Source organism: Cryptomeria japonica, chromosome 3 (assembly GCF_030272615.1).
Source record: "Cryptomeria japonica chromosome 3, Sugi_1.0, whole genome shotgun sequence".
NCBI lineage: Eukaryota > Viridiplantae > Streptophyta > Pinopsida > Cupressales > Cupressaceae > Cryptomeria > Cryptomeria japonica.
In genome coordinates, this window is record NC_081407.1 from 110,449,697 (window position 1) to 110,466,897 (window position 17,201).

Consider the following 17,201-nt stretch of genomic DNA (forward strand, 5'->3'; position numbering starts at 1 on the left):
AGAAGCTGTGTTTACTGCAGTCCATCTCCTTAATAGGTCTCCCACTCATGTTGTTAAAGGGAAGACTCCTGAGAAAGCCTGAACTGGTCACAAACCCAGGATCAGCCATTTGAAAGTTTTTGGCTCTCTTGCATATGTTTGGATTCCAGATGCCAAGCGCTCTAAGTTGGATTCCAAGAGTCAGAAGCTCATGTTTACAGGTTACAGTGATACCGATTGATTGATGTAGACACTAATCGTCTCATCTTCAGTTGCGATGTTGTCTTGATGAAGATCAAGGACCATTTCAGCTTTCCTCGTCTAAGCAAAATTATGAGGATCAGCCTCTGAAGGCTTCTGATTTAGGTGTCCGTCTTCCATTTGGTTCACCTAATGGGAGGGATGATGCAGATTTTGTATTTGATGATGCACTACCAGAATTTCCTCTGGATGATGCTAATCTTCCACCTATTCCAAATCCTCTTCCATCTATTGGCACATCTACTCTCCGGCCTAAGTGGTGGACTAAGACCATCAGTGATCTTCGTCCTGATGAGCTCATTGAGGGTAGATCTTCCAGAAATAAAGGCAAGCAGCAAAATACAGTTAACTTTGCTCTCATGGCCAACATTCACAGCATTTATGAGCCTCAGACTTATACCGAAGCAAAAGGGATTCCAGAGTGGGAACAGGCAATGGATGCAAAATACCACAGCCTTTTGAAGAACAACACCTGGGTTCTCTTTGATCTTCCTCCAGGGAAGAAACCCATTAGCTGCAAATGGGTCTATAAGGTCAAGTATCATGCAGATGGTACCTTAGATAACTACAAGGCCAGATTAGTTGCTCGAGGATTCACGCAGCGGGAGGGCATTGATTATGAGGAGACATTTGCTCCTACTGCCAAGATGAGTACCATTCGTCTTCTTCTCGCTATTGCAGCTCAGTTTCGATGGAAAGTCAATCAGATAGATGTTAAGAGTGCCTTCCTCAACAGTGAATTGCAAGAAGAAATCTACATGACGCAACCTCCTGGTTTCAAGGTTGCCGATAAAGAACATCAAATATGTAGACTCGTTAAAGCACTCTATGGACTTAAACAGGCACCTCGAGCGTGGTACATTAAGATTGATCAGTACTTGGTTGCTCATAGTTTTCAGCGGTGCCCTTCTAACAATAATCTATATATCAAACACTCTAGTGATGATATTCTCTTTCTTGTTGTGTATGTGGATGACTTAATGATTACTGGCAGTTCAGCACATTTGATTGCAGAAATCAAACAGGATCTGTGCCAGGATTTTGATATGAGATTTGGGGCTTCTCCACTATTGTTTGGGTGTTAAGGTTTGGCAGACAGATGGTAGCATTTTTATTTCTCAGTCTAAGTATGCCAGGAACTTGCTTGGCAGGTTTCGAATGCAGGATTGCAAACCTACTTCCACACCTATGGAGACTGGCTTGAAGTTGTCAGCCAAATCTGATTCTCCTCCTGTAGATGAACCACAATTCAGGCAACTAGTGGGCAGTCTCATCTATCTTACTGCTACTAGACCTAATCTCAGTTTTCCAGTGAACGTGTGCTGCGTTATGTGAAAGGCACCTCTGATTATGGACTTCTTTACACAAGGAGTCATGATCCTAGACTCAGTTGGTTCACAGATTCAGATTGGGCAGGTTCAGTTGATGACAGGAAGTCAGCCTCTGGATATGTGTTCAATTTGGGATCCAATGTAGTCACTTGGACTAGTAAGAAGCAGCAGGCAGTGGCTCTCTCCTCGACAGAAGCAAAATATCCGGGAGCAGTTAAGGCAGCTTGTGAGGCAATTTGGCTTCGTCGGATGCTTGCGGATATGCCAATATCTCAAGCAAGTCCGACTCCCTTGTTCTTAGACAATCAGGGAGTTCTCAAACTTGCCAAGAATCCAATCTTCCATGAAAGAACCAAACATGTAGAGCTTCATTGTCATTACATTCAACAGTTGGTTGAAGACGGATCCATTCAGTTGCTGTATGTTCCTACAGCGGAGCAGCCAGCAGATATTCTCACCAAGCCCCTCAGTCCAGATAAGTTTGTAAAATTCAGGGGGTCTATTGGTGTAGTTGATAGATTGAGCATTAAGGGAGGGTATTAGAATAATACTTTATTATTTATTTAATGCTATAATTCCCCCCCTATAGTTGGTGGGAGGGGCTCGATAGCTATCCATGGTAGCGGCAGGTTCAGTCCTAGACCGAAAGGCCTGGTAGTAAGGGTGGCCCACCAACGCCCATCAAAGCCCTACGACTAGATTCTCTTTTTAGAAATGAGCTAACTACTTTATATTATGTAAATATTTCTAATAAGATCTTTCTGATCTTATTCGCAGTTTCTTTTTAGAAACTTGTTGTTTTGTACATTTTGTAAATCTTTTTATTGAGCATATTTGCTCATTGTTAATACAACAATCAATTTTTACCAATAATAGTGTTTACATAATAGTGCCAATATTGCCACAATGTTGCAATTCTTGCTCCTATACACTTACAGAAAAATGTCTGCACTTTTGGCAGAGTTACTGGTCTCTCCTATGCATTAGTAATTCTGAATATCCTGCTCCCATACAAGTATAGAAAATTTCCTGCACTTTTGCCTGGTTTACTGGTCTTTCCTATGCATTAGCATTTACTTTTTGTTGATTTTCCCTGACTGAAGAACTTTTCTGCACACATTTTTCTGTGCAACTTAGTAGCCGTACACATTTGTTGTTCAAGATATAGCACTTCCAACAACAACTCTGTGGAGTCAATCATTGATACTCATAGAAGATCAGAGTACATGGATTGCACTTGAATATGTTTTTGTCAGAATACTTCAAGGTTTTTTGCTTCTCATCCCCTTTATTCAAGTGAGCATTTTCATTCTCAATACAGGAATGAGTCAAAAAATGCCAGAGATAAGCCCCAATGGAACTTAGATGAGTACCTGTTGAAGTTGGAATTAACCAAAACCATTGCAAATCCTAATCTTTTCGTTTTAGTTCTCTAAATGGATGGCCTTATCCTTACTGAGAAGTGTAGAAAAATCTAATGTCGGGCAGCTAAATGCTAAAATAAGCTGACAAAAAGGAATTACTAGCACTGACAAAATCAGACTGTTCCTAATGAAGATACCTCAATTGTTACTTAACAGATAGTTACTGATACAGATGATACACAGTCGTTGTTTAAGATTACAGATAGTTGCTAACTAAGATGATAGACAATTATTGATGAATACAACAGCAGTTGCTAGTGAAGACTTTTTTATGCATTCTTCTTTAAGTTTTTCAGCTTCTCCTCCCCTTCATTCAAGTGTTTTTTTATTTCCTTTTGTTTTTCTTTTCTTTTTTAATCGGACCATTTTAGCATGGGGATGGCTGGCTGTCCCTGCACATTATCTGCATTTTCCAGACATTAGAGCTTTTCTTTAGCCAATGAATAGCATGCGTGCATTTTTGAGGCATTCTCAATACAGGAATAAGTCAAAAAATGCTGGAGATATGTCCTAATGGAACATAAATGAGTACCTGTAGAAGTTAAACTTAACTAAAACTATTGCAAATCCTAGTCCTTACTATATGTTTGATAAATCCAATCTTTTAGTTCTAGTTCTGTAAGTGAATGACCTTATCCTTACTGAGAAGTGTAGAAAAATCTAATGTCAAAACAGCCAAATGCTAACAAAATTAAAATAAGCTGACAAAAAAGAACTACTGACGCAGACAAAGTCAAACTGTTGCTAATGGCAATATCTTGATTATTGCTTGACAGATAGTTACTGATGAAGATGATAGACAGTTATTTAAGATAACAGATAGTTGCTAACGTAGATGATAGACAATTGTTGTGAATACAACACCACTTAATAGTGAAGATTTTTTTATGCATTCTACAGTTTGCTAGAATTTTTGGACACAGTAAATAAAAAGCAGATCTTGTTAATGGCACCAGTTGCGAGTAAGGACTTTTTATGCATTCTACAGATTGCTAGAATTATGGGGCACAGCAAATAAAAAGCTGAATTTTGTTTAGGCATTACTTTCCGGCCATCTAAATCTATGCTTACGAAGCTAAAATTAGGTTTTTAGTTATAGATAAGTAGTTTTTTTTAGAACCATTAGTTGTTTTAGGCATAAAAAATTTGTGAAGTTTCAATGATTATTTTTAGAAGGCCCAAATTGTTTTTTGGAAGCAGAATTTGCAGTATTTCTAGCACCTGCTTTTATTGCCTTATTGTTCAATTGTTTACTCCAGAATGTTTATGCATGCAAAGAGACTTATTTTAGGATTCTTTAATTGTTATTGTAAATAATTTTAAGGATATCAAAAGACATATTGTTTCCATATATCTTTAAGAAGTTTTTGAAACAAATATCAGATTGTAAATTGAGACTAAGCAAGTCATTTCAAAATAAATAAGAGTTTTTTTTTTCGCGTGCTAATTTTCTGAGCAGCCCCTCTCCCATACAAAATTTCCTAACAAGCAGCTTGTCGCATGGTGCAGAGGGGAGTTGGCATCCAAATTTGATATGAAGGATATCAACCTTATGCACTATTTTTTGGGACTTGATAAATGGAAAGTACAAAAGAAATCTTCATAGAACAAGGTCAATACATAGTAAAGATTCTAAGGAAAAGGATTTTAAGCACCTTAGTATTCCAATGCTACATTGTAGATTCATAATCAAATTTGAGAGATCCTTTTGTGTACAATCAATTGATAGGTTCCTCATGCATTTGGTGAAAAATGGAACTAATATTCCTTGCAATTAATATGCTGAACAATTCATGTCAACGCTACAATAGGTCACTGCAAAGCATGTGCTCCAATGTTTGAAGGGCACAATTCATTGTGGGTTAAGATATGGATGTTGTATGGCTTTGCAAATTCAAACTAGGCAAGTGATACTATTGCTCAAAGGATAACTTCCAAGTTTTTTGTTTCAGCTTGGGGTTGAATTATAATATCCTAGTTCAGTGTGTCATAGAGTTGATGCAACTCTCAGTGTCATGCAACTCTCAGTGTCATAATACATATACTTGGTTTCAAATCCTGGTCAATAATTATTAATTTCACTATTGTGATCTAGTGCTTCATGATCACTCCAAGCCTACAGACATTCAACACATTTCCTTAGAGACAACGTTCAGAAGGAAGCACTACTTTTTAAGGATGTACCCTCAAATTTGCAGGTTGCAAATATTTTGACAAAGCCCTTAGCACAAGGGCAGTTTGAAATAGGGAGCACCTTCCTCACAAAGTTATTTGAAGATATTGCTAGGCTGTTGTTCTCCTTCAGCAAAGCGCATAAACAACAGCTTTGTTTTCTTTTTCTAATTTTTTTCTATCCTTAGCTAAGTACATATATTCTACTTGGCACGTAAATGATTTTTATATGTAGAGGGATTCTAAAGATTAGGTACTGTTCTTATTTCTAGAACAAGGAACTTTCTGTCTTATGCTATAATTTATGGGGACAAAGCTTATTTTTCTAAACTTGGCACTCCACTGAGCTAAGTCTTTGTAAAGCCTAGAAACTTTTCTTATCCTATAAAAGAGACCCAAGGCACATAATTGAGTTCAACGCAAAAAGAACAGCAAAAGAGAAGTTTCCAGTGCAGTGTATTTCATTGTTTTTAATAGGAGACAGATTTTTAATTATTTGTTCATATTTTCAGTAGTGTTTGTTTGCAGGTTAAGATACTCATGACTGCTGTTTTAATTGAACAGTTTAGGGTTAATTTTTTTAGAATAGAATCTACTTCTTGTGGTCTTGACTCTTAATATTTAAAACCCAATTCCAACGTGATTGATTAGAGGTTAAACAAGTAACTCCACAAATGCATACATGTATAAACTATTACTTGAATCCCATGATTTTCTTCTTTGATTCATTAGAGCCAATAAGAAGGTTATGGATGGCCTCAACACATGCATATAGAAGATGAAGCCACAGAAACCATCAAATATGCATTTCTTAATGAGTTGCAAATTGACAAGGGTGCAAAGAGGAGTTTGTTTCATCAGCCCTATTCATTCTAAGGAGGATAACCCAACAACAAAGTGGAAGAAAATTAAGACCTTCGAAAGCTAAAATCAGTCTCCTAGATGGTACACATGTTTAACAAGAGCAATTACAATTTACTAGCAAGTTCTAAATGTTTTTCCAACAGATTTGTGGTGGAATGCTTATAGCATATAAACACCATCCCTTCTAGTTCTAGGTGTTAACAACTTAACACAATAAGAAAATGTTTAAGCCCATTGGCATTCACACTAAGAAGCACAAGAGATCCCAAAAGCATCTCGATTCTCAATAACCTCACTTTTGTTCAGTATGACCTCTGTGTACATATTGAAAAAGTGGAGGAGAAAAAGACCATGATGCAATTCACTTGGATGAAATCGATCCATATTCAGTTCGGGTTGTCAACAATGTTGGATCCTAGCTGTCTGCAAAGATTGCTACCTAAAGACACCAGCAGAAAAATAAAGCCACAAAAGTAGAAGTGGGGATCAAGCAGAGGTAAAAAATCAAGAGGGGCTTAATTGAACAATGATAGTGATTGCTTAATAATGATATTGTTCCTGAAGATGAAACTTTACCATCAAGTGTGGACACCGCCACTGAGGAGCTTTAGTTGAATGAGAAATTTGTAAAATATGGATGTGAAATTTTCTATGATGATTACAACTAACCAACCATGGTCCACCTTATCATGCATGCCACTAGGATGTGGATAGTACTCCTTTTTTAATCTAAAACAAATAAGAAGATTACCTGAGTTCTCTAGATTCAGTACGTTACATGTTATTTAAGTTTATGCTACAAATTCATGTATTTTTAAATAAGTTGAACTTATTCACAAGTCCATGTCAAAACTTTGGCCTGCCTGGTTTCTTCCAAGTTGAAGTCTTTGGACTATAAACTTTCTTCAATTACAATCAAAAGATATGGTCTGAGTGGATCCCATTTTCTTAGACCACAAATGGGATAAACCGATCCCACATCACCATTAGGGGAAATGGGATAGGCGCAGCTCTGGTGATGAAATTGTTGATCCCTGAAATCATCTCCATGGTAAATTGAAGGTCACCAAATTTTTTTTATATTAAGCTTCAATCACATATATCAAATGCTTTTGGCATATCCAACTTTAGAAACATTCTGGTATATCCTAAATTTTGGGGAAATGGAAGTCACGCCAGACTGCCACAATATTATCTGTAATTTTCACACCATGGATTAGGACTTTGCATACCATATAACATAAGGCTGTAGTCTCAACCAGAACCACTTTTGGGATCAATGATAACCTGATTGGATTCATGCTTCTGAGCATCCTTTTATTCCCTCTAGGCTCCCCTCAAACAGAAGTCTAGTTTGAGAAGAGACCAGAAATTTTTCTAGATAGAGCTGAAACATTCCTGGATTTAAGCCTGGTCTCATCACTGCCTAATTATCAGTTTCCTTTACAACCTTTGGAATGTGTTTAGCTAAAACTAGCTGAGCTACCTTTTAATCGCTACTGCTGCTTGGGTCGTCTGTAACAGTAACAAAAAAGAGTCAGTTATATTTTATATTATTTCTGGACCTGTATGAAGGCCTATGCTGGTGGCTGTTTTCTGAATTGAATTGATGTGTTGTTTGTTTAAAATTATTTTGTGACATAAACTTATGCTTGAGTCCCTCCAATAATCCATGTCTCTTGAAAATGCAAATTTTGACAGAATTCTTCTGTGTCATATGGCAGTGAGTTCTTGGATTGGGCCTTGTTCCTCGGCTACCATTAGGATGGTAAGACCTACATCTCTTATTGCTTTTTGTGTAGAAGAAAGTGGATCTGGCAACCTTACTGATTGAGTGAAAACATCTTCAATATCTTGGCATTACCAATCTTCAACTCTCATTTTAAGATGATCAGATTGCCCATGAACTTATACATCTTAAAGCATGCTATATTGTTTGCGATTCTGGACAGGTCAACCACATTGCTTTGAATTTAAATTATTGATTTCCTCTGCTCATTTCTACATTGACTTCCAACTGTACCAGGCTTGGGAACTCTTTTATACACCCGTGCTGTTACATGATTCCGAGTTAATTACTCCTCAAATAGGAATATCCTCTCTCTCAGCAATGTAATGCCTTCATCTCCTCCAGTTGCTCCATATGAACAAACCTTGAGCAAATTCGAGATCTATTATTGCACTACTAGATGTATGATGTATGATAAAGTCAACAATTCATTGATTGTATCCATGCCCACATTTTCCTACCCAGATTATTTATTTGTACTGAAATCTCCTATCAAGATGGATTTTTGTGTGTTCTTTTGCTAAACCAAATCTGATAGCTGCTCAAGCAGAAGATTTGTGTTGTTGCCATACAGAAGGATACAAACATTGACAACATAGCAGTCTCTCAAAATTCATCCATGAAAGTTCAAACCAGTTCCCGAGAGAAGGAATGGAGTAACAGTGAGCTGTATCTGGTGGGATCCCATATGATAATAATGGGAGTGTTAGGAAAACAATTTCTCTTTTCTGCCCAAAATAGTAGTGTATTTGATTTTCCTCAGAGAACCAGATCAAATGCATTCTTTGAGAAGGATTGGATCTATATTATTCTTTTCTAGTTGACTTTGTTCTTTGGGGAATTGATATTTGCTGGGAAAGACAAAGCCCTTGGTTTTCCATTAAGGTAACTGCATTACACAGATGGGATGACATTCAATGTACCTATGAACAGATCCATGATATACCATGAATTTGGATTTCCCAGTTGGATCTATACTATTCTTTTCTAGTTGACTTTGTTCTTTGGGGAATTGGTATTTGCTGGGAAAGACAAAGCCCTTGGTTTTCCATTAAGGTAACTGCATTACACAGATGGGAAGATATTCAATGTACCTATGAACAGGTCAATGACATACCATGAATTTGGATTTCCCAGATTCGCATCAGGTATACTTTTCTTTGGCCTGGGTGGTAATTAAATATGATTTCAAGGGATATATAAATAATATTTGCTTTTAGAACGCTTTCTTGAATAGAATAGGTACAGGGCTATAATCAACCAAGGGCTTGATTTTATATTTTCTGCTTTCACCTCTGGCCATGGTTTTGGATGTGTCATAAATGGGCGAGAATAGGATGGGTTCCCTTATCATTTCGTTTTGCTTTTATTGTTGCTTTGATGTTAGAGCATCAGTGCTATAGTCTTTTGAAGTCATAGAAGATGTCATAGTTGTGTCCTGACTGCCACAGATGGTTTTCAGTTTTTGGAAGACTTCCTGACTCGCATAATTACAGGATTGTAATCAACTGAGAACTTCATTTTTCCTTGCTGCTTTTAACTCCAGCTGCTTACTTGGAAGGTTCAGCAATGGATGTGAAATAGATGAGTCCCCTTACATTTTCTTTTTGTTTTTCTTGTTCGTTTTCTGTTGGTGCTGTAGTACTAGGCTCTTTTATATCCACAGAGGATGTGGTAGTTATGCCCCCACTCCCTTGAATGTCCTCCATTTCATCTGTCCCTGGACTTGAACATGTTTTATTGATTGATAGGGTAAACTGATAGGCTATTTTATTTTGTTCAATGAATAGGCACCTTGAATTTCATTGCACAGGCTCATCAAAATTTATCTCCTGCTTTGTTCTCATTGACTGTACTTTAGCCCACCCTTGGTGTAAAAAGGTACCGTTCCCAAAATTTATCTTCTGCTTTGTTCTCATTGACTGTACTTCAGCTCACCCTTGGTGTAAAAAGGTACAGTTCCCATTTGTGCTGACTGGGGCATACTCTAGCAAAATGACCATATTCATGGCAGATTAAACAAAGAAATAGAATATTTTCATTATGTATTGGTTGCTCTTGCTCTATTCCTCCCACATCCAAAAGCATTCTATCAAGATAAGACTTTTCCAGAACTGTATTAACATAAATCCATGCATGCTTGACTCTAGGGTCTTTGTTGAACTCGGATGTTATGATGTATTCCCCCACGTCACTTCCTATCTTCCTCAAAGACAATTCTGTCCATTAATCACTTGGAAGCAAAGGAAGCTCGATCCACACAGTTACTCTACTTGAAGGTCCTGTGTAGAGTTGAAAATAGCAATACATGACTTCATGAAAAGGCCTAATTTTTTCATAAACTAGGGTCCACTCTAAAAGACCTGATCCTTTTCTTGCAGAATGAGAAAACAGTCATGAAATATTCCTTCAACATCATTAAGATTTCAACCTAGCCTGCTGGTTTCCAGTTTTCCTAAACCCATAATCTCAGTGGTTTAGGACCTAGGAAAGCTCCAATGAAAGAGTATATCAAGGCCCTCAATAAGTAGCTACAATCCATTTTCCATCTCCTCCATAGAAAATTCTACCCTGGGAGATATTCCATTCATAGATAACAGCCAAACACCTTTTAAAAGGGTAAGGCAGCCTTAACTATTATTGTTTGGGCATGATGCTGGATAATGGCCAGCATCCTTCCAGATCTGTTTTGTTTCATTTGAGACAGCAGATATGATAGTTGGGTAGAGTGTTGTTGGGAGAGGGATTGGAGGATGTGATGTCTCCTCAATGTGACTACTTACTGTCACTCAATCCTCAGCAAAGTAGCCGGAAACTCCTTTGTCCCTCCCTGGGCACGCGTATCCCTGTATCCATTCCCATTTCCAAAATGGATACGTATCGCTTGCAGCCCAGATACACATCGAATATTGTAACCCACATGTGCCCAAAAAGCCTTGATTTCCAACCATGCTAGATACTATGTGATTTGAATTTTTTTTAAAATTTGACGCAAATCTTCCTAAATTTAATTTTAAAAAACTTCATTCATGCATTTAAAAAAAAATGGGTATTAACAAAACCTACACCAAATGAGAAAGACAAAAGAAATGTTTTTCTATTTGAGTGACCCATTTTTGGGGTTATCTTCCAATGCAACTCTACTATTTTTGCATATTGTAAAATGTTAAATCAACTTATCATTATGTAGCAATTATGTGGCTATGTTGCTTTTGAAGTAATGAAAATATCCTCAAAGACTAGGAAAATCGTGTTAAATATATGTGTACATGTTTTTTACGAAAGACATATCCAGCCGTATCCATATTGGGGGTCTTAAAAAATGGCCATATCCGTATATGAATCCGTATCTGTGTCCATGCAACTTTTATCCTCAGTAGTTATTGTGGAGATCTGAGACTGAGGGGAATTGTATGGAGGCAGTGTGGGATTTAGAAAAAGTACATGATAACTGAGAGCTATGCTAATGTCTGTCTATATATGAATTTCAGATTCAGCACAATAATCCAGTAAAAATACAAAAAGACAAACATGGAATTAAAGAAAAAGGTTGAAATTGTACAAGGACAATTAAATTATTAATAAGATATAACTCTTTGTCTAAAACACCTCTTACTGATAATCAATAATGTACAACACAGTCCAACAAAAAGAAGCAGCTGGTATCATAATTGCAACTTCAAAATAGAAAAATGTGGTTAAGACCATAAACCTTACCTTATAAAGTATATAGTTTATAATGCGTTCGATGACCTTTCGTGTTTCTGTTGAGGAGAGTTGCCCAAAGAAAACAGCCTGCAAACCAAAAGTTTATGAACACAACAGGAAACATAAAAAAAATGTAATTTTATAAACACCATGTTAACAAAACCTTCTAATCATATTTCAAGTATTTGAGCTAATGAATGCTCTGATCAAATTGATATGTCAGACAAAAATGTGAGACATTGATATGTCAGACAAAAATCCTTTACTGGAATAAATTTCAAGCAAATAATTCCTCCTAATCTATAGATGAGGTTTTTTCAGATAACTGACAACACAAGTTTCAATGTAATTACTAAAAATAAATAGATTTTAATCAGATGTTAGTAGAATGCTTCTTCTAATGGCATTACAGATGCACTTCGGTGATTTATAAGGCAGTAGCTATAACACTGTTACTGGAAAATACTCGAGAGAAATAAATGAAAATTCAAATCTATTACAAAGTATTACCCTTTTCTAATAAGTTTATTTCATAATTCTTAGTAAAAAATGGAAAAACGTTGGAATTTACTAATGAACTGCCTCCATAATCTGCTCATAGATAAAGGCCACTGTGGGGCACAATTACTTAAAAAATATTTGGCATAAATACGGAAGCTCTAAACACAACATATTTATTACTTCTAATCAGCTTACTCTGCTAATCTGACGTAGATAAGGGTACGAGTCCAAATATACAAAGGATTGCTTACCATAATCTTGCTCATAGCTAGGATTATAAATGATTGATCACAACAATCTTCTTGAAAAAAAATGGCATTATGATAAAAAGTGAACAGGATAAGCTAGAGTATTGTGTAGCAAAATCTGAAAATATAACCATGAAGTGGTTGATACTAAAACTGTTATAACTTTAAAAGAACATAGCATTAGGCTGCTTTCTTTGTTGTCTTAGAAAAATGTCAAGCGAAATGAATGTCAGTTCCAATCATGCACAAAGTACTTATAATTTCTAACTAGTTGATTCCATAATTCTTAGGAAGATAAGTGGACAAGTCACATGTCAGAAGTTACTAATAATCAGCCAACAAACTTTGCTTAACAACACAAGGCATTGAATATAACCCATGTGTTAGGAAAACGGTGTCTCAACCTTGCATCCCAATCTTTAAATGCAATTTCTAGATTGTAGAGGTCATCTTTTGCCCGAGAATTATCAAAAGAGGCTTTAATAATTGGCTAAACTGGCTTAGAGTTATGTAGGGTTCTTTAAGGTCTTCCATTTATTTTTTTTAAAAAGGCTTAATCAGGTTCCCAAATCAAAACTTATGGCCTCCAAAAGTTATTGCTCCAACATCAAGAATATAAAAGCACTCATGACACATTAAAAAAGTTATGAGAGGGAATTACACATGTTGATCAAGATCATTCACCAACCTATGAAAAGTCATTATGACTGTCATAAAGTGTATTTGGAGGGTTTGAATAAGACAAATTGGAGCGCTCAATTTTGGGGGATAACTATAATATGTTATGACAAATTCTTACAGGACTTCTCTTGGGATTTGGGTGTTGAAATTGGACTAGGCGATTTAGGCACCACTTTTGGGCGGCATTAAATTGTAGTTTTGTAATTTCACTTCGGTGGTTTCATATATTGGTTTCTCTATCTGTTGGGTGCTTGGGATAGAGTTTGCATAGTGAATTTTGTAAGTATTGTTATGCTGCCATATTACTCCAAATCTGAGTGTTGTTGTTGCCTCCTATGAAGGCTCTATTACGGGGACATAATTGGTAAAAAATTATTGTTGTATTTACGAATAATCATGAAGATCATTATAAAGAATTACAAAGAAATACAAAATAGAAAGTTTCTAATACGAAACTAAAATTACAATATATTACATTATTGAGCATTAATAACTTAGGAAAATATAATATTAATAACCTCCCTTAATGCTCAATCTATCAACTACACCAATAGACGCTCTGAATTTTACAAACTTATCTGGACTAAGGGGCTTGGTGAGATTATCGGCTTGTTGCTCCATTGTAGGAACATACAGCAATTGAATGGATCCGTCTTCAACCAACTGTTGAATGTAATGACAATGAAGCCCTACATGTTTGGTTCTTTCATGGAAGACTCGATTCTTGGCAAGTTTGAGAACTCCCTGATTGTCAGAGAACAAGGGAGTCGCACCTGCTTGAGATATTTGCATATCCGCAAGCATCCGGCGAAGCCAAACTACCTCACAAGCTGCCTTAACTGCTCCCCGATATTTTTCTTTTGTCGAGGAGAGAGCCACTGCCTGCTACTTCTTACTAGTCCAAGTGACTGCACCGGATCCCAAACTGAACACATATCCAAAGGTTGATTTCCTATCAACAACCAAGACTGCCCAATCTGAATCTGTGAACCCGTTGAGTCTAGGATCATGACTCCTAGTGTAAAGAAGTCCATAATCAGAGGTGCCTTTCACATAACACAGCACACGCTTTGCTGCTACCCAACAATCAACCTTGGGGGTTGTCATGAAGCGTGAAATGTAGCTCACTGCAAAACTAAGATCAAGTCTAGTAGCAATAAGATAGATGAGACTGTCCACTAGTTGCCTGGATTGTGTTTCATCTACAGGAGGAGAATCAGACTTGGCTGACAACTTCAAGCCAGTCTCCATAGGTGTGGAAGCAGGTTTGCAATCCTGTATTCGAAACCTGTCAAGCAAGTTCCTAGCATACTTAGACTGAGAAATAAAAATGCTACCATCAGTTTGCCAAACCTCAACACGTAAACAAGAATGGAGAAACCCCAAATCTGTCATATCAAAATCCTTGCACAAATCCTGTTTGATTTCCAGAATTAAATGTGCTGAACTGCCAGTAATGATCAAGTCATCCACATAGACAACAAGAAAGAGAATATCATCACCAGAGTGTTTGATATACAGATTGTTGTCAAAAGGGCAACGCTGAAAACCATGAGCAACCAAGTACTGATCAATCTTAATGTACCACGCTCAAGGAGCCTGTTTAAGCCCACAGAGTGCTTTAACGAGTCTACATACTTGATGTTCTTTGTCGGCAACCTTGAAACCAAGAGGCTACGTCATGTAGACTTCTTCCTGCAACTGACCATTGAGGAAGGCACTCTTAACATCCATCTGATGGACTTTGCATCTAAACTAAGCTGCAATAGCGAGAAGAAGACGAATGGTGCTCATCTTAGCAGTAGGAGCAAACGTATCCTCCTAATCAATGCCCTCCCGCTATGTGAATCCCTGAACAACTAATCTGGCCTTGTACTTATCCAAGGTACTATCTGCATGATACTTGACCTTATAGACCCATTTGCAGCTAATGGGTTTCTTCCCTGGAGGAAGATCAGAGAGAACCCAGGTGTTGTTCTTCAGAAGGCTCTAGTATTCTGCGTCCTTTGCCTATTCCCACTCTGGAATCGCTTTTGCTTCGGTATAAGTCTAAGGCTCATAAATACTATGAATGTTGGCCATGAGAGCAAAGTTAACTATATTTTGTTGTTTGCCCTTATTTCTGGAAGATCTACCCTCAATGAGCTCAGCAGGACGAAGATCATTGATGGTCTTATCCGACCACTTAGGCCGGAGAGTACATGTGCCAACATCAGATGGAGGAGGAATAACTAGAACTAGAGGTGGAAGAGGATCTGGAACAGGTGGAAGATTAGCATCATCCAAAGGAAATTCAGGTAGTGCATCATCAAATACAGAATCTGCATCATCCCTCCCATCAGGTGAACCAAATGGAAGAGGAACACCTAAATCAAAAACCTTCAAAGGTGGATCCTCAAAATTCTATTCAAAGGAGGAAAGCTGAAATGGTCCTCGATCTTCATCAAAGACAAAATTGCGACTGAAGCTGAGACGATCATTGTCTACATCAATCAGCCGGTAGGCCTTATGGTTGACATTGTATCATGTAAACATAAGCTTCTGACTCTTGGAATCCAACTTAGAGCACTTCACATCTGGAATCCAAACATATGCAAGAGAGCCAAAAACTTTCAAATGACTGATCCTGGGTTTGCGACCAATCCAGGCTTCCTCACGAGTCTTCCCTTTAACAGCATGAGTGGGAGACCTATTAAGGAGATAGACTGCAGTAAACACTGCTTCTACCCAATACTTCTTAGGAACATTTATGTGTTCCAGCATAGACCTAGCCATTTCTGTAATGGTGCGGTTACGACGTTCTACAACGCCATTTTGCTGAGGGGTGTATGGTGCGGTTAACTGACGTTTTATGCCATGTGTATCACAGAAAGTGGAGAAAGCAATAGAACAAATCTCCCCCCCATTATCAGACCTAAGAGTGATAATAGAACAACCACACTCTTTTTCTACCAAGGCCTTAAATTTCTGAAAGATAGGAAACACATCTGATTTTTGTCTAAGAAAGTACACCCAAATCTTACAACTGTAATCATCAACAAAAAGTAAGAAATACTTGCACCCAGTAACAGAAGTAGTATTCATTGGACCACATACATCAACGTGGACCAACTGCAGTACCTTAGATGCTCACCATGAGTCACCATCCTTGAACGATGTCCTATGTTGCTTCCTAGCCTGACAAGCTTCACAAACTCGCTAATTCTAAGTTTGAATTTCAGGTAGGCTATGTACTCAATCTTCCCGAACAAGCTGAGCAAGATAGTGAATGTTCAAATGACCATATCGCTGATGCCATAGACGAGTGATAGAGGAGGATTTTGCTGCGAAGACATGCTCAAGAGAATCACCTATATCCACAAGTCTATAAAGACCATGATCCTCAATACCAACAACAATTGTAGTGCGTGTCGCACGATCAATAATAGAACACTTATGTGCACTGAAGATGACATCAAGCTGAGGAGAATGCCGCATAATCTAACTCACAAAGAGAAGGTTCAGTTCCATGCCAGGAACGTAGTATGAAAAATAAGTTGAATGAATGATTCAATAATCGGATAATTACATTGAACGATATACACACATATATATAGAGGTTACAAGACGATGTTCTATAATTAGAACATAACGTTAAAGTAAAAGACTAAAGAGCTAAACGCTAAATTAAGCGTGAAAGCTAAAGTAAGCTTAAAAGCTAATTACATAAAAAAAGTAAATGACCATTAACCAAGGAACTAAAAATAGGTGACTAACAGAGAATTAAATATTCTAATACCCTCCCTTAATGGTCATGCTAGCTATCACACCAAGCTGCCCTCTAAATTTGAGAAACTTTGTCGGGCTCAAGGACTTGGTGAGGATATCTACAGTCTAATCTTCTGTAGGAATGTACTGCAGTATCACTGATCCATCTTCAACATGTTGACAGATGAAATGACAATGAAGCTCCACATGCTTTGTCCACTCATGGAAGACTGGATTTTTGGCTAATTTTAGAACCCCTTGATTATCACAAAACAAGGGAGTAGGTCCTGGTTGAGAAATTTGCATGTCTGCAAGCATCCTACGTAGCCAAATTGCCTCACATGTTGCCTTAACAATTCCTCGATACTGTGCTTCGGTCGAGGAAAGAGCTATTGCATGTTGCTTCTTGTTGGTCCATGTGACTGCACATGTACCCAAACTGAAAACATACCCAGAAGTTGACTTTCTGTCATCAACACAACCTGCCCAATCTGAG

General features: G+C 37.5%; 1 protein-coding gene across 2 annotated transcripts in view; it reads right to left on the reverse strand.

Moving 5' to 3' along the window:
- The window catches only part of LOC131064911 (E3 ubiquitin protein ligase RIN2), a 69,042-nt gene that overhangs the window by 34,377 nt on the left and 17,464 nt on the right, over positions 1-17,201 (reverse strand). For both annotated transcript variants that reach the window (XM_057999241.2, XM_057999240.2), the window contains exon 3: positions 11,538-11,615. In XM_057999241.2, the coding sequence (XP_057855224.1) occupies positions 11,538-11,615 (78 nt within the window). The remainder of the gene's footprint in view (positions 1-11,537; positions 11,616-17,201) is intronic.